The 18734-nt window shown below is 47.8% G+C and overlaps 1 protein-coding gene across 12 annotated transcripts in view; it reads left to right on the top strand.

Annotated features, from left to right (window-relative positions):
• Ptprm (protein tyrosine phosphatase receptor type M) overlaps positions 1–18734 on the top strand; it is a 619038-nt gene that overhangs the window by 400901 nt on the left and 199403 nt on the right. For 9 of the 12 annotated variants that reach the window (XM_063232111.1, XM_063232116.1, XM_063232114.1 and 6 more), the window contains exon 14: positions 421–495. The exons of the other annotated variants lie outside the window; for them this stretch is intronic. In XM_063232111.1, the coding sequence (XP_063088181.1) occupies positions 421–495 (75 nt within the window). The remainder of the gene's footprint in view (positions 1–420; positions 496–18734) is intronic. 12 annotated transcript variants of the gene reach the window in all.

Consider the following 18734-nt stretch of genomic DNA (forward strand, 5'->3'; position numbering starts at 1 on the left):
ACTTTAAATAACCTAATATATTTTCAAAGCCTGAAGTTTGGATTATCACAATGGGCTGTGAATTTCCATTCACTATATTCAAATCCAGTTAGAACCAGTTTGAAGTCTTTGCTGAATTTAGGTCTGACATCTTTGGTTTTTACTTTTTTCCTTTTATTAATCTACCCAAGGTCTCAGCCAAAGCTTGCAACTGTGTCAGATGTAGAAATCTTGTTGCCTGACTAGCACTTCTGTAAGAGAAAAGAGTTTGGAAAATTCAATGCCTTGCTATGTTTTGTTTTGTTTTCCTTTTTTCTTTTTGTTGTTGGGACAGAGTTGAGACGATTTGATATGCTGACGGGGTTCCTCTTGCTAGCCTAGCTTCAGTCTGGCTTTTTTCTCCCTCATGCATGCTGACCTGGAAATCCTCCTTTGCCTTAGCTGCGATAATCCTGACTCAGCTTACAACACCTTACATTCGCATCGCCCCTGCTGCAGGCGACGGCCAACTAACAGGTCAGACATCCGAGTATAGCCGAGTCATCTTGCCCATTTCCCACTCATCCTCTCAGCTTTGTTTCCCCCTACATCGCCTCCTTTGCTTAAGGCCTGCTTCCGGTGTTCCGGCCCCTGGGTACAGACCTGTGCTCATATTAAATCAATACGCGTGGCTCTTCTGTGTGCACATCAACACCCATGCATTCAGTACAACTCCACTGCATGTTTCCATTGTGTGTTTGGTCTGTCGGTTTGTTCCTTTCGAGCCTAATGTGATACAGAAATGAAATTTGTTGGACTTAAAATAGCAATGACTTCCATCGACAGGGTTTCAAGCAAACTCGTAAGGATGCACATGTTTCTCCTTTTCCTGGTGGATCTGAAAAGGCATTGAGATTTGAGAATGAGAAAGACTCACGGTTCACCTTGCAGGTCTCATTTGCACGTCCAGTAGCAATACCCAGGCCTACCTGCCAGACCGTTAGATGAGGCCACCCCAAAGATGTTTAGGGCACTGCTGTCCAGGTGGCTTTTCTGACTGTGGTTTCAGACAAAGCCCTTACGTAGAAAAGCGGCATATCTGCAGGTCAGGGAACTGAGTAGCTTAGGAACATTCAGAAAGGTCGGAGGACTTAGTGCAGGGGCGCTGAACTGCGCACCTCTTTTACGGAGAGAGAGGAGCTTGCCCACTCTACCTACCTCTAAAGATGCATGGGCATCTCCAGTAATCCAGGCAGGAAGAGTCCAGTAGGCCACTCGAGATCCCAGGTGAGTGGCCACTGAGCTCCAGAAGACCTCACCGTGCCCCAAAAGCAAGTCGTGCTCAAGCTCCCCCATGGGACGACACGGAGAGGGCCTGAAGTCTGGCTTCAGAAGGACCCACAGGCCCGGTGTCCTACTGCAAGTAGCTTAGCTGTGGGTCAAGTCAGGTCGGAGACGCAAAGCTGCCTTCCATGTAAGTCTGCCCGTGTGAGATGAGGGAATACTTTCCAACAGTGAAGAAGACAGCAAAAGTAACTCCAGTAAGAAGTCACCAGAGTTTAGATGTTTCCTGAGTGTATTATTTTGGAAAATAGAACAAGGCTCAGGAAAATTACAGGCTCCTTCGATGAGGTAAAGAAACACAGAATGCTTCTGTACTCCCTTTCCCCTTGGAATCCCAGGCCTGTTTTCAGGTATCTGCTCCAGGGCCGTAAAGCTGTGCCTTTCCTGGGATTTCTGTCTGCTCTGCTTTCAGATTTCCTTTGAGCGTATATTTCCTTAATGGATTGAAGTTTGACTTGTTGCAGCCTCTTCCTTGTGCTGACCTCCGATGTCTTCCTCCCAGCAGTGAGAGCCCTCGAGAGACAGCGCCTTCCTAGCAGACTGAGCCATGGCTCTGGGGACAGGGTCACACGTCCACCTCAAGGGTCTCATGGAACCCATCAGCTAGCTCACCCCATTTCCCCTCTGCATCTGAGCTGAGTCTGGTCAGCGAATCACTAAAAATGCCATCATAAAGCCATAGTTAGGAGAAATATAGCCGAGAGGCCCTCTCTTGGACCTTTCTTATGATATGTTTTCATCAAATGAAGCATGGTATTTAATAGGCACGAAATAAGTGATGCTTCTAGATAGTGCTTCCCTAACACTTGCATGATTAAGAAGATACTTCCTAAAGTGTCTTCAAGGACATGTGCTTTCGGACCCAGCCCATGTTACTTGGTGTAGGAATTGTGAGGGACGCACGGGCTGCCGTGGCACACAGCAGCCTCGGTCCCAGGGCTGCAGCGTACCCATCATTTACTCAGGTTTATTAGGGATTATCATGAGGGAGGTCCGAGCAAGCCTCAGAAACCTCTAGAAACTATTCCTGCTCGCTCTTCTGTGTGTGCTCCCGATTTTAATGATGGGTCCTCCTAGCTGGATTCCATTCACAGTGCAGTGATATTTCCTCTGCATTTTCTATCTGCACCACCGTCCTCTTGGATAGCAGGAAGTCTGTCTTGATTTAGCCCACTGAGCCATTTCTGAAAGATTGACAGTGTTGACCAGCCATTCTGGTCAGGAATCCTCCCTGACCCTGGCAGAGGCATCTTGGCCTCAGGTACCTGCACGTTAGTTAACACCCACACCTCGAGGCACACATCCTGCTATGAATAAACACTCGGTATCCTGCGCGTCACTGAGCAAAGCCAGGAGAAGATGGCAGTTTGTAAGTGATGGTAAAGGAACCGAAGTGTTCCCGAACTCCACACAGCGCTGAGCGGCCAGGGTGGTGCTGCATCCATTCTGAATGTGTGCACCTGGGACCCAGGGCCCTTTGTTCACAAGGTCAGCCCTGCCCCTTGTAGAATCCAGTTGGGGTGCAGCAGGGGCATGATCAGAAGCCCGTCAGCTCTCCTCCTCCTCTGACTCCATGCTAACACACTGCTCCTCCAAGCCCAGCGCCGCCAGCACTAGTGTGGAAAGGTGGGCTGTACCTGGCCTGGGAAACAGCACTGTGGTGTTGACCCCGCCCCAGGACTGGGCCTGGCCCCTTGTGGATTCTCCTGGATGGACTTCATGCCTGGCCCAGCACCAGGAGTTCAGAGGAGCACAGCCCAGGAAGTGTCCCTTCAACTCCTCGTCCTGGTCAGTGGTCTAGAAAAGCACGAGTGTGCGTATACACACACACACACACAGAGGCAGGTGCACCCGGCGGCAGCTAGAGAAGCCCTTCTCCCAGCACTGCTCACTGTGTGGGGCACCCCGATGTTTTCTGTTCTGTTGTGTCTTATTCTGTTCCAATTTGTAAAGAAAAAAAAGTTCTTCTTCCTGTGTACTAAAGTGACTACATTTTCCTCTACAGAGTTATCACCTACAGTTTTAAAAATACTTTTCCAAAGCAGTAGACTTGGGAGTTACTGAAAGGGAACAGAATGTCTGACTGAAATAAATATCTTATCCACCTAAAACTCCTACTCCAAACACAGCACACAAAGAAAGTTCTAGAAACTGGAAATGTTTCCCTTGTGTACTTTGCTGCCTTTGCCTTGGAATTTCATTGTTTATAAATTGAAGCTGCTTTAGGAAGAAAACAGAAAGCTGAACATGGTAGAAATTCCCCTCTAGGGATTTTTAAATTAATTTATACATAAATGTGTAGGATAGTATTAAGATATTTCCCTTCATGATTTAATAGCCATACCAACTCTGAGATATTGTGGGAAATTATTTCTTTAAACAAATTTTTTATCTTCCATTTGTTTAACCGATACATCTAAAATGATAAGATCTACAGACTATAAACAAAGTGACTTCTGTGATTCATGTACAAATCATGTACATCAAAGCCTGGTGGAATTTTTGTTAGATATAAAATGATTCTTTTAAGAAAGAAAAAGGAGAACCAGCCAGCGATTATTCCCACATAAAATCTTGAAGATTGAATAAAAAGATGCATGTAGTCAAAGCTTAAACAAAGCCAATGTTACTGATATTTAAAGCAGTGAAAGTACATTTTGTTCAGTAGCTGCTGACCGTGGGTAAGACAGCTGAGCTGGGACTGCATTTAGATGTGAAGGAGGAAAGTGGGCCCTTTGAAGAGAGAATGGGGCTGTGAAGAGGGCCGACTTGGGGCTCAGGAGAGCTGGAGCAGGGAAACTTACAAAAAGCCTGAAGGCCTCTGCTGGCCCCCTGGAAACCTCTGGGTTCCTTGCCTGAGGCTTGTGGAAGGCAAGCACCTCACCCCTGCCGGGACCTATCCTGAGGTGTTGGCAGAAACCCAGGAAAGTCTCTCAGCAGCCTACATTTTCTCCAGCCCTCAATTTTTTCCTTTAAATTCTGTTTTTATTTTAAAGAGAAAAAAATCAAGAAGCAAACAAACAATCGAAAAAAACAACAACAAAAACAAAATAACAAGCAATAGGGTTTCAAAACAAGACAACAGGAATTTAGCAATGGTTGTTATATTGTATATTGTTATCTTCAAAATCATTGCTCAGGTTACCAGAAACAGGCATGCAAGATTGAGCTAACAATATAATTTTCCCTTTGAGTAGTTTCTTTGCCTTTTTCTACATCTATTGTAACTTTTGGATCTTATTTACTCTTTCAGTTTCTTACACTAGCGAGACAATACGGTGTTTATACATGCAAGAGTCTGGTTTATTTCACTTGTGAGTATGGTATCACTTTGCATTCATTTAGGGGCATCGATTATAATACCAGGAAGGGCCAGGGCTGTGGAAAACTGAGTTCTTGTTCAGATTTCTGCAGGGAACAGTTGAGGCCTAGTGGTGAAGAAAGCACAGAACTTGGTCAAGTAGAGGACTCTGTCAGGGTAAAGACAGAACCGTCATGGAATAAACTAAGGAGCCCTTTTTATGCCTCAGTGTAGCTCAAAGACAGATCTTTTCAGCTGGCTGGCTGGCTGGCTGGCTGGATGGATGGATGGATGGATGACTAGATGGATGACTGGATGGATGGATGGGTGCGCAAGTAGGTAGAGAAATGAAGACATGGAAGCCACCAGAGTAGTCCCCACTGAGAGAAACAGGAAGCTGTGGCTTTTGTAGAGACCCTTGTGAGTCCTGACACTGCACTACAACCCTAGGTGCCCACCCCTTAGCCCCACAACGGAGAAATATCACTGCATCTGCTGCATCTTAGCAGTAGGAAGGGGAAGCAGCGGAGACAAGATGCCCTCCCTGGCCCTGGAAGCCCACATTCTACTGTGTCGGAGGCTATGGTGGTGAGACCCTTGTCACCATTGGGTTTCCCCCAGGCCCTTCAGACCGTACCCGATTACCACCCAACCTAACAACCTAAGTGCCCTCCCGTAGGTCCTGGTGGCCCTAGGATCCCACCCCAACACATCCCATCACCTGCCTGGTGCTGCAGCCTTCCGTCCTTTCAGGTGGGACTGGAGAAATGGTAGCTGCCTATGCACCCTACCCTACCATGGTGCTTCCTTTTGTTTGTGGGGTACACTGCTGCTTTCCACCCCAACCCAGGACCTGAGGGTAAGTGTACATGCCCAGGGTGTTCTGGCCTTCCCTGCCCTCCTTCTCTCCTCATGATGCCCTCTTTCCCATCCTGGGGTTGCCCGGGCACGGGAGTCTGTCCTCACGTTGCTGGTGGCTGCATCCACTGGGTCCCAGAGATATCTGTCTGTAGTCTGTTCCTTATATCACCAGTCCTCTGACTTTGGGGTGTCCTGTGGCATAGATTCCACCCTTATATACCTTAGTTCCATTTTTCTCTGTTTCTCCAAGTTTTTGTTACTTTAGATCTTCCCATGAATTTTCTTACACACTTTCATAGTGTTCTGTATATTTAGCTCTGAATTGTCTAGCAATTACTGTTAATGTAATATGAAGTATTATTAGTGGACCAGTGTGTCTTTCTCCAGACAAATAGCCTGGTGGCCCATGTGCTTCACTAAATAAACAGTTATTTTCTCGCAGAAGCACAGTGCCTCATCACTGTACGGGAAGCCTCCGAGTACACCTGAAACTCCCAGATTAGATTTTGTTATGGTACCGTGTCTTCCCGTATATTTATCATTATCTTTAGTCACAGAGTCTCTTTAATGATGGTTATATGGTAAAACTAGAACTCTTTTCTTATTCCTAGGCAAAATTACCCACCATTTACCTTTCAGGATCTCCATAGTGGGCCTTATGCCCGCAAAGCCTTACATGTGTGGAGCCCTCTTCCTTTATGAGCTCTTCTGATCTTCTTTCCCTCTGCTTCAATCCACAGCACTCAAACTGCAAAGCACTCCCACACCATGGTTCATTGAACGTATCTATTCTGTTAGGCCTTTAGGTACTGTGGCATAATACCTGAGATGATAAGTTTATAAGAAGGAAAAGTTGATTTTGGTTCACAGTTTTGGGAGGTTCAGTCCCTGGTCACTTGGCCCAGTGCCTTTAAGTCTCTGGCACCACTGTATGGAGCTGCTCCTCCAGGGCTCACCTGCCAAAGATTCTACCACCTTCCAGTAGCACCATGGGCTTGGGACCAAGACTTTAGCATGTGCATATAGGGGACATTGACAGACATCATAGCATCCACCCTGCCCACAGTTTACTTTGAGCTTTGGCTCTAGCTGTCGCTTGCTCAGAAGCCCTTGTCTGGTTGTCCTGTTCCCCTGCCTTTCCCCTGGAGACTCAGGCAGATCCCACCTGCTATGGATTGGATCTAGAGGCTCGTGGACTCAGAGGTAGGCCTTCGGGAAGGCAGCTGGATCATAGGGTGCTGTGCTCATCCTTGGGTTAGGCACTGAGTTCAGGGCTGGAGGAGGGGCCTGGTTGGAAAAGGTGAATCACTTGGGGTGACCTGGAACAGGGGTGCTCCCTGTCTGCCCCCTTCTTTCTCTCAGCTTCTGATGGCGTGGAATCCGGCTTCTCCACCCATGGCTTTCCCACTACACCCTTCTGCTTTGAAGCCAGATAACTATGGACTGAAGCTTCTGTAAGTGAGGTGAAGAGCTGGATACCAGTCACTACAGAGAGCCCCGACTTGGATAACAGGTCCTCTGCAGCCAGCTCGCATGAGCAAGTGACAGGAAGTTAAGGGACAGAAAGAAACATACCCAAGAAACGCTGGACTCCCTCTGATGTGGACCAGTCCCATTCAGCCCCTGCTCAAAACAATCTGCCTCATTTTGGGCGTAAGCTCTTCACTGGACTGCATATATGAATCTCAGCAAATAAAGGGTGACCGTACTCAGCACCCTGATCTGAGTTTATTAACGCTGAGGTGAAACCTGGCTGAGCTACAGACTGCTGGATTCTGCCTTTTCAAGAATTCAGTCTTTGCATCCAGGAGGGTATGTCTAATGAGACTTCCCTTCGCATCCTCTATAGCATAAGTGCACACATACAGAGAAATATTTTTTGTATTTTTTCTGCTGTTATAGGGGTCGTGTTTTATGTAGCTTTATGCGTTTCACAGCCTGTCATTCAGGTTTGGCTCACAAAAGGCACTCAAAAACTAGCTGTTATTTTCCAATGAAGTCATTGGTAAGACAGAAAATTCCACAGAAGCAGTGAATTAATTTCTAATTTTGAAATAATATCCCTTCCACCGAGAAGCATCCAACTATAATTGTAGTTAGGATATGCAGGGTTGCAGGAAGAGCTCTGGATCAAGAGTCCTGGGGTCACCTCTGCCAGCTTCCCTTTACAGCTTTATGAATGCATACTGCTGAGCTCTGACCCAAGTCTAAGTCATGCTTTGAGTCTCCAACACACTTGGCTGTAAGGAGCTGTCCCCAGCTGCTTTTCTTCCATCCATCCATCCATCCATCCATCATCCCATTTTATGTCCCCTTTATGTCACTGAGTTTCTTGTTTCTGTGGAGAGCTTGGGGTGTAGTTAGTTCTACATTAAGAAGTGTAATGGATGCTTCTGATCTGAAGGATTTGAGGCCTTTTTGAAGATCAGTATAAACACTTTCAGTAAATCCTAGTAATACTAGGATACTAGTAATACTCACAAATGGGTAAGCAAATGGGTTAGCATAAACTCAGTTGTACTGTAAAGCATGGTGTTTGCCATATTGGAGTCATTTCCAGTATTAAAAGCTTTGATTTATTCTTTGGAAAGAATTTTGGAAAACAAAAGGGAGAAAATGCCTCCTTTCTATGTTTCCTTGACAATACAAATGGCCAGACTCTTGGTCTGCATAGGCGGTGGATGGACTGGAAGTAGTGACTACATTAAAGCCCCTTTTCCAGCTGCCCAGCTGTCTCGGCTTGGTTCGGTGCAGCAATGTACAGTCATGGACGCATCAGTTCCTGCTCACCACTGTGGGCATTTTGCAGTGGACATTGTGGGGCATCAACGCCATGTATCTTGGCCCTCTAAGTCAGGTGTGAATGAGAATAGGGTTGGAATTTCAGCACCTCATAAAAGTTACTTGAGGATTCTGAAATTTGATTTTCAGCTAGAAATAATGTAAAGTGAGAAGAAAATTTTATTCTTTCTGTAGTACCAGTGACTGCATCTTAATGGGCCATAGTGTCACTCTTGATTTATGGCCCTTTTTTGTTCTTTTATGTGTTATATTTGTCATTTTGCTGTGGCAGTTTCATAGTTACAAGGAATTGGTGAGGGGACCCAGGAGTGCAGAGGGAGACTCTGTTCCTTTCCACCTGTCATTTTTGGAATGAAATACTGAGTCAAATGTCAAGTATTCGATTTTAGAAATAACATGTTTTAAAAACTAGATTACACTGGAAGAGTATTGTTTTCCATTTTTATTACATACTCCTAAGAATAGGATGTGAGAGATATTCAGTATAGACACACAATTTCATTTTCAGGATCCTTCTGTGTCTTTTCCTTCCCATCAGCAATGTGATAAAGAAAAACCAAACAATATACTTAGCTATCTTAATTTGCTTGTTGTACAGCCTTCTGGCCTGAAAAGCAGAAATTGAAATTTGTGCTTTGAGAAACCTACCTTTGCGTTTCGGTATTAATCGGGTATATTGTGCGTGTTCAAAAGGTTGCTGACAGGAAAGTTTTGAGCTCACAGGAAGCTAAAGCTTAATAAAAGATGCGGTATGCCTGTAGTTTAAAAAAAAAAAGCTGAAGATGGAATTGTAAGGTATTCTTACCTTCTCTGTAAAGACATATATTATTTCCATTTTGTTGTAAAATTAAGTTAACATGTCCTTGGTGGTAATGCAGTCTGGGAGGACCTGGATAATTTTAAATACTGACCAACACCAAGGGACAGGTCTGTTCCTGTCCTTCCTCCCCTTCCCAGTGGCTGCCAGGCCTGTCTTATCCATTGTCAATTGCTTATCAATTGCTATTGACAGACACCAGAGGTGATGTTTTGACTTCCATCCCCTTACTTGCTTTAGAAAAATTGTCACCAAGTTTAGAATGTAAGGTGTCCAGATGAATCCTGACAGGTTCACAGCTCAGGTTCCCCCATTCAAATTCTGCAAATCTCACGCAGAATTTATGCGGGGAAGGTCGTGTGGAGCTGCTCCGTGGTTAACTTTCTGGTGGAGTCTGGACGGACGAGTCTCTGGGAAATGAATATTTTTATATCGCTGTAAAATACGTGCTGTTTGTGAGCACTCCTTGTAAATATTCATAGGCATGATCCAGGATATTTAATCGGAATGGAAAGCAAGCAGAATTCCCTTCTTCATCCTAAGACGAGCAAGGGTAGAAAAGGCAGCAAAGCAGGAAAATATCAAGGAAGGAACTAGAATAAACAATACCTCTTTGGGAAGAATTTTCATTTTACATATTTTACAGGATTTATAAAAGAACTAGGAGAGAATTCAGGCCAGGTGAGTGAAGGCAGAGTTCTTTGCACAGAGAGGCCACCCCTGTCCTTTCAACCTGGTCCACCCACTCTCTTTCAAAATTCCAGCGTGTGAAAAACACACTCACACCCACACGCACGTGCACACACACACATACGTACACACATGCACACGTGCTGTCCCCACCTTTCTTTTAGAGTGGCCATCATGCTTTTGAGGGAGGCAGTCTGGACATCGGCTTTCACATTTGGTGTCTCCTGAAGCCGTGGGTGCCCAGTGGCCTGCTGGAAGGCTGTCCACAGGGAGACAGTGGAGCAATCTTCTCCAATGCCGGCTGTTCGCTTGTCCAGCCACCTCCTGGCCCAGGTGCTGTCCACTGGGAAGCCAGGGCTTCCTGCAGCTTTGAGGCCAGAGATGGTGCCCCTTCTGGTGCATGCCCTTCCTTGATGTAAAAACATTGTATTTAAAAATTTAATGTCTTAGGAGAAAAAAATGCAACTTTGGCATGGTTTATTTCAAAAGACCAAATTGCAGGTTTCTGAGACATTTCAAGCTTGTGCTGGGCCACTAGGGATCCAGCTGACTTCCCCAGTGCTTGTACTTCCCCCCACCCCACCCCAGAGTGGGGAGTCACCACCTCCGTCTCCCTTCCCCAGCTCCTGAGGGAGGGAGAGGCTCCTCAGGGGTAGATCTGGGTCATTGCCTAAGCCCCATGCACGTGGCTGAGGCAGGGCAGACTGCCAACCTGTCAGACTGTCACCTGGACCTAAAATTCCCGTCCCTTCCCGATTATAACAAGATGGTCCACACAGCAAGTTCAGGTCCCGGTGCTTGTCGGGGTTGCTGCTCAGTCTCTGCATGCAGCAAGTTCAGGTCCCGGTGCTTGTTGGGGTTGCTGCTCAGTCTCTGCATGCAGCAAGTTCAGGTCCCGGTGCTGGTCGGGGTTGCTGCTCAGTCTCTGCACGTGTCCGTCCTGTAGGGAGCTCCCCACTTCTTAACCACACCATGGGCTGGCTGTGGGATGACGAGCGCATCGATGCACAGATCGAGGAAACAGAAGAAACGGCCCTGCTTCTTGCTCGGCTGTGCTGATCTCACTGTGGTGTAGGATTATGGACAGCTCTGGAGGCTTTCCAGAGAAGGAAGGAATTTGCCACCTGGCTCCAGTTTGAGTCTGTGGCCCAGCAGAGAGATTCCCTGTTGAACTAACCAGGAGAGAGTGGATTTCTCCCAGCACATACTTGGGCATTATCTCAGTCAACACCATATGCATGCTGTAGCCTCCTCCAGCCTGCAGTCTGCTAGGACAGCACTGTCCTAAACAAGCCCCGCCCCCAGGTGGCTGCCAGGTCTCCCTGTCCTGGCTCATAAACAGCACCAGCAGGACTCACCTCCACAAGGTGACAGCCACGTGCTGCATTTGCAAACACCACTACTTTGCTTGAAGCAGTCACAGCCCAAAGCAGCAAAGAACTAGGTCTGCCCTTCCCTGGAGCCAGAGCCCTGAAAACAGCCCCAGGCTCTCCCTGGCCACAGGAGCTCCTTGTCCTGCCTTGTTCTTGGTATAATGTGGACACTTTTCTTTGCGGTGCTCCTTAAGTCATATCTGTTCTCAGAAAGCATGAGCAGGTGCCCTTTCGTGGAATCCATTAGCACAATGGTACATTAGCTCGTGGAACAGTGGTTATAGACACTGAACAGCAAGCTGCTAAAATGTAAAATATAAAGCAGTTTGGTGGGCACAGCTATGAGGTTTTTCCAACATGTTTTTGCTTTTAGAGCTGTGGATAATGATCGCTGAGCATACTTGGAAATAAGGCTGGCACCTGGCTTGGAGTTATAACTGGCGTGTGCCTAGCATATCTATCAGGACCTCTGATGAGCTTCCCGTGATGCTGCAGCAGCTATCTGAGCAACCTATCACTACAGTGATGTAATTGATGCTCTTTGCTATGTGTCATTTACTTACTGGTTGTGCTAATGGTGTAACTATTAATTGTGACCTTTATTAATAACATTTTATTTAAGTTAGAGCTCTTCTTCAAAGCACATTGTCATAGCAGCTTGTGTCTGAGATTCTGTGTAGGTGCTGTTTTTACAATGATTTGATTTTTGTCTGTTTCACTGAAGGAGATATATATATATATGGTCTTCACAGTAAAAATCATAAGAGACAAAGTTAACTTTATGATATTGCTAATAGGCGAGTCGCCCTATCTGAATAATTTCTTTAGACATCAGTGTCTGTTTATTTACAAGTGCAACACCTGCCTGCAGGTGAAGTCCAACTCACAGTAAGTTCCTTGTGTCTTTTGGCCATTTCAGGGGCTTACTAAAGGCAATTATTCATATGTCTGCCTTCTTTTCCTATGCAGAATAAGGAACTTAAGGCTGTTCCTAAAGCAGGATCATAGGATTTAAGTAACCATTTTATTAGATAAAACTATTCTTAGTAATCCGTATCCTATTGGCCTGACTGTATAGATGCTTTTCTCCTTCCAAGGGTACCAGACCATTGTAATTACTCTCAGCAAAAACTTAAAGACTCCAAAAACAAATTACACATATGAGCATGAGAAATGGTCTCTATCTGCTTAATCATTACAAGTATTGAGTCCCCGGCACTTTTTTCTTGACAGCTAGCTCCTCATTTCCTGTCTCCTTGATGTGTACCCACTTAACTTTCCCGTCCTTGATAGATAGGTATGGCACTGCTGTGAGTACTGGGAATAGAACGTTTTTCTGCTAGTATTTATTTTCATGCTTCCTTTCTATTAATCTTGTTTTATCATTGATGAAAGTTTGGCCAGTAAATTTGCCAGTAAGGACTTTAATGTTTCATCGTGAAACAGAGAAAACCTAGGCTTCTCTGGCTATCCCGAGGCCTCAACAGCTCGTCTGTGTTCTGACACAGGTCTTCTCTGCCAGCATGCCATCTTCAGGGCCAAGGGAGGTCACCTGTACTCATGCACCTCTTTCTAGGTCCTGGGCGTCATTGGAGGAGAGACCAGGAAGTGAACCTATTTTGGTCTTCACTTTCCACTTCCGCTCTTCCCTCCATGTCATTTCCTTTCATGCCAACAGCCTAGGGCCTGAAGAAGAGGGAGTCAGGCTGTCTTAGTTACTCTGCTCATTGCTGAGAGGAAATACCTGATGCCCGAAGTTCAGGGAGGAGAAGTTTATTTGGCTCACAGTTTGTAACTCACAATCCATGACTGACTAGTTCCAAGGCAGCTGGGAACAGTTCATGGCTGTGAGAAACAGCAAGAAGAGGGGACAAGCCTCCTTCTGTACATATGTTGTATTCAGGCTACCTGCCCTAGAGTGGATGTAATACTTAATCCTTAGGTATGAGGACTGGACCAAGAATCATTCACAAACTTTAGATCCAGCTGCCTCTGAAAAGCCCCCTCACCATGACCGTATGAGGCTGTGCGGGGACATCCAGACACAAACCATAACACAGAAGAAGTAAGGGGAGGTTTCCTCTGAGGGCTCTGGTTTGGCAAACATGACCTCCCCACTGCAATGGACAGCTAGTAAGAGCTTAGAGATAAACACAATCAGCTGGTCCTGAGGCGCTGGCCAGTTTTTATGTGATAGAAAGGAGATGCCCATATGCCTGGAGTCAGGGCAGAACTAGGAAGTGTGATGCAGGAGAACTTGAGGAAGCAAGGCACTGCCCTGGGTGGCAGCAGGAGCACGGGGTTCACTGCAGAGCCAGCAGTCAGGAGCCATACTGGCCTGCGTGGTCTTGAGAGGACAGGCAGGGAGCAGCAGGTGCCAAGGCCAGTGTGGGTGGGGAAAGCTGAGCACCCCTCTTAGATGGCCCCGGGTCGGGGAAGGGAGGAGGACGAGGGGAGGAGCCAGCTCAGGGAAGGTGGTGGCCTTTTGACGTAGGCCTGGAAGCTTCTCTTGCACATGGAGCTGTTATTTAGGAGGAACCGAGTGGCTGCGGAGGAGGAAACCATGTTCAAGGGAGAAGGATGAGGGAAATGGTGAAGACAGACAAATGCAGTGGGCTCTGATTTGCTGGAGATTAGGCAGAGGCAAGTGGGGACCTGCCCTGGCCTTGTCCCTCGGCGCAGAGTTGGAGGGGACCTTCTTTGTCATTTTTCTGGGCTGGGTGTCAGTACTTCCCTCCTACACAGCAGACTCCAGTGCTTGCCCTGCCCATCACTGGGTACGTGACATGGGGTAGGCGCACAGCGGGAGCCTTCTCAGCCTTTCTCTTTCCAAACTTGAGCTCTGCTTTTCTATGTCTGAGTGCTCAGGAGTGTGTTTCTGAGCTGGGGGTATCGCTGCACGGTGGAGAACTTGCTGAGTGTGCACAGGGTGCTGGGTTCCGTGTGCACATCACGTGGTTGCGTGGTTCTCTTCCTAACATCTCCCGTTTGAAGACATTTATTCTGCAAGGACTCAGCCTGTCGTTAACAACTGGGAGCCGAAGATGCTGAGAAATGCTCTTTGCTCTTGGAAGTCCCCAGTAGCACACTGAGTCAGATGCCTGCCACAGGCTCCTGTTAGATACATGAGGCAGACTGCTTTTCTCCTTCTTTAGGGTCTTTCCTTCGCTACTCTGTGAATTCTCGGGCTCCTTTTCTGTGCTCCCCTTTCCGATTCCACCCTGGCCAGCATTCTGTACTCTCAGAGGGCCCCAGAGCCCACGTCTCTTCCCTGTGCTTGGTCCAGCAGCGCCCTCAGACACTTGTCTTGGTCCCTTCTTGTGATGTAGGTGTGCAGGTTTACTCCCCAGTCTTCCCTTTACACCTGATTAAGATAATTTTACACTGGAGTCTCCCCTTACAGAGCTGGCAGGCACACCCCAATTTCTCTTTCATGGGGTGGGCTTCATCCTCAGACCCTGCACACTTGACTTCCTGTCCCACCAGCTTCGAGCAGCCGGGGTAACCCCACAGTGTCTGTCTCCACTTTCCTCATTCGTAAAGCAGTAGAAACTGTGCCGCTGCTGCATTAAAGTCTCCTATGGCTGCTGGTGCATCATGGGTCTTCAGAAAGTTGCCCTCTTTCCTTCTAAGGTAGCAGCATGAGCAGTTGGCCAGCATACTTGGTGCTTTACAATTATGGTTATCATCCAAGTCCTTTATACGGAATCTGATTGTAAGTTAGGATTTCATTCTACCTGGTCTGCCTCTTAATTTATAAAAAGATATTTTCAAATAGTATGGGAGTAGAAACTGACCAGATGACCAGGTAAAATAATCAGGAGGTGTTTAAAAAATAATAATGGAATTAACTGTTTCCACCTTTTTTCTGTCGTCCCAGAGTCGGGTGTTGATTAGTGACATGGGAGGGAAGGTCCTCAGGGCAAGGGCACTGTGGTTTCCTAGGTCCTACCTCAGACCTGTGACCTGCAGTCTATGCCCAGCCCAGCACATGCATGTTTCAGGGGCTCCCCAGCATGAGATTCTGACACTGTTTGTAACAGGAGAGTCTGTTCTGGAGTAAGCACAGCACTGCACCTGCTGTAAACCTTGGGTCCTGCAGCACTTCACTAGGGAATGCTGAGCTGGCACCCGAGGGCGATAGGATCCCCACCACCCCAGCTGCTTTGTGCAGCTCGAAGGTCGTGCGGAGGGTACTTCCACAGCCATGCAGTTTGCCCCACTCTTTGCACATTTTTTGAGCCTCAAAAATACTGATCCTTCCAGAAAGCACCTGGAGTTTATGAAGTGTGTTTTGCTGTTTGATAAGACAACGAGTGAGTGACAGATCTCAGACAGCAGCAGGAGCTCTAAGTGGGGTTTGCAGGGGGGTTTGTTGTGCAGGAAGCCATGTGTCCTCTCTCCAGGAGGAAGAATTAAGAGCTAAATGAAAGCCAGACCATAGCCTGGAGTATAAAGTCGGGAAGAAACTTGGCAGGACAGGAGATTGCATTTTTAATGACTTCAGAGCCTGGTTTCAAACACATTGTTGGAAACTTTCACTCTTAGCAAAGTCATCCTAAAAAACCATCAGTTTCACAAGCAGCCAATCACATCTGCTTTATTGATTACCCATTTCATGTGAAAGGGGTGCTTATCTTAGTATTGATATCTTAGGTGATATCTTAGTATTGGCAAGTTGCTTCTTCATTTTATTACTTGACCATGGCAAAAAGAAAGTATTTCATCAGAATGAGGGTAGCACTGATGATTCCCTAGAGACTTTTATGGTGCAGATAGCAAGGGATGCATCATCTTATCCACAGAGCAATAAATAAGAGCCATAACTGATGTGAAATTCGAACAGTAACAAAAAATAGATTAATTTTTAAGGAACATCTCAAACCATCCAGTATCTCAGTTTTATATGAACAACTGCGTTCCTGGTGATTGCCTGAAAGTCTTACGTGCTCTGTGTGCCCTGGAGAGGAAATGAGAAATGGAGGAGTTATAAATCCCAGACCACAATCAGGTTACAATCAATACATAAAGTAGATTGTTGTGGGAGTAGTGGCTGGGTTTGCATGCCCAACAAGGAGAACAGTGATGGGGAACTTAGCTGAAAAATCTCAGAAATGTTTTGTGATGAGCTGTGATGCTGATGTGGACTGGAGAGAGTTTCAGACTGCGAGGAGCTTTAATTCTCTGAGCCAGGAGACAATTAACAGCAGCCTTTACAGCAATTAATGTTACTTTTTGGTTTTGTTTTGGTAGTTAGAGTTGAACCCAGAGTCTCTGCAGAGGGCAGCATCTCCAGCCCTTTTCCAGTTTGAGCTGGGGCCATCTGATATACACAAGCTGCTTAGCCGGAGTTGATGCCTGAGATCCTCCTGCCTCAGCCTCTTAGAGTGCTGGGATCACAAGTATGCACCACCACACCTCACTGGCATGTTCTTTGGGACTGAGCTGTCGGACACGGTTGGATAAGTGATTTTCTTAGATATTTTCAGGTTTATTTTCTACTCTTCTCTCATCTTCCCATGGACTTCTCCACTTCTGTTGTCCCCTCCTCTAAGTTTGTTTCTCCACTTCTGTTGTTCCCATACAGCAGGTGCCACCATGGCCTTGCTTTGCCCTGGCCCTGTGCGTGTTGGGTTTAGCCAGATGCTGTCTGTCTGAGTGTCACCCTGTTCTAGCTATGTGCCATTCTGTCACTTGTGTTCTTGCAGTTCCTCTGGCTCCAGGCTCACACTAGGGACTCTTGCCTTGTGGGCCTCAGCCTTCAGCCACTCACAAACCCTTTGACTTCCCAGGGAGCGGGGTTCCCTGCCTGGGTGCCCCCCCCATGCTTCTCCCCAGTTTAGCATGGCTAATCTTCCATCGGGTCACCAAGCCACCCCTGCCCAGCGCCCACAGGTCAGGAGAGCTGAGCTGGCAGGCGCCCTTGGAGCCTGCACATCTGGGCATTCTCTGAGCCCTTTCTGCAGCCCCTGCCACCTGCTCTGACCCTCACCAGGGCTCCCCTGGCCGCTCTGGGTGGCGGCTCCTGCAGCAGAAGGGCCTGGTCTTCTGCCTCCTTCGAGGACTTGGCAAGGTGGAACCCTTTGAAGTCTGCACTGTGGGAACAGGGTCGCTGTGCCCACCTCTGGCACCGATGCCCTGTCAGCCTGGGGGCACCTGTACCAGGCTTGTGGCCCTGGGCACAGCCTCCTGGCATGGCATTGGAGAGGTCACTCTCTACCTTTGCTCCTGCTGTTGTCCATCTCCATCGAGTTATGAGTGGCGATGGTCCTGGAACCTGTCCACCCGCCCAGGTTAGGGTTAGGACTCCCTTGCCTCATCTCTTCCCACGTTTCCAGTGTCTCCGTCTCCCTCTCCCCGGGCCCACTCTTGTTTGCAGTCCACGATGCCTCAGTTTCTCCCAAGGGGCCCACCACTTCCAGGGTCCTTTCCAGCCGCTCTCCAAGGAGCCAGTCTTTGCCTGCTGACCTTGACCTCTACCTCGACCTCCCTGTTCCTGCTGCTCTCCTGCCTCCTTCCTCCCGATCCTGCCTACCCCGCTTTGTGTCCTTTCCTAAGTGCGGGTCACAGCTGTTCCTTTTTATGGTATTGGGAATTAAACCCAGCACCTTCCCACTAAGTGACTGGCCAGTTTTTTAAATTTTGAGACACCTCCTCGCCAGGTCACCATGGCCCCGGATGGCTGGAACTTATGACTCTTTTGCCTGGCACCGCAGTGCCATGACATCTCTGAAGTGCATGGCCTACACCTGGACCTCTCTCCTGCCTGTCCAGCTGATCTTTGGATGTGCGTAGCTCCGCCTCCACAGTCCCAAACTGAGCTTCTGCTTTCCTTTCCCAGCCTTCCATAGTCTACCCCACCCCTGAATGACGCCTGCCAGAAACCTGGACGTCGACCTGTCCATCTGGAATGGCGGTGAATCCCCATGGCCCACTGTCAGAACTCGACTGCCTCGTTCCAGCCCCTGCAGTCACCTGCGTGCGTTGCTATGACAGTCTTGTAGCTGACATCCCTGTTTCCATGCTGCACCCTCTGCAGTCTGCTGTGCTCCCTGCTGTCTGGATAATCCTGCTAGGTACCAGCTGGACAGCACCCCAGCTGTGCTCAGGGTCCTCCGAAAGCTCCCAGCTCCAGCAGTGTAAAGCAGATTTCCTCCGCAGAGAGAACCCCAACCTCATGCCCAACCCTTCTCCAGCTCTCTGCACGCCAGGCCCACCAGGATTGCAGCCTTCCGGGCCGCTCAGTCATCCTGTTTCTCAGATGTGGGCCTGGAGGTGGAGGCTTCAGTGCGGTGCAAGTGCTGGCTGTGTTGCTGAAGACGGTGCAGGGCACCCGGTTGGCAGTGGTCACTGTTGCACAGAGCTTCACGTTGGCACTTTCTTGGGAGGCCAAGCCCTAAGCCCTTCGGACTTGGCCTGTCCCCAGTTGTGAAGGTGCCCCTGTTTTCCAGTGCTCTGGGCACCATCTGTGGCCTTTGTGGCCTCTGGGCTGAGCTCTCAGGTCTCTGGGGAAATCTGTGTGGCTAGTTCGGTAGTCAAAGTTGGTCCAGACTCTGGCTGGCACCTCCTGTCCTCCTGGTACCTCCTG

Source organism: Cavia porcellus, unplaced genomic scaffold (assembly GCF_034190915.1).
Source record: "Cavia porcellus strain 051 isolate PalLab524CR breed Dunkin Hartley unplaced genomic scaffold, mCavPor4.1 scaffold_20, whole genome shotgun sequence".
Classification (NCBI taxonomy): domain Eukaryota; kingdom Metazoa; phylum Chordata; class Mammalia; order Rodentia; family Caviidae; genus Cavia; species Cavia porcellus.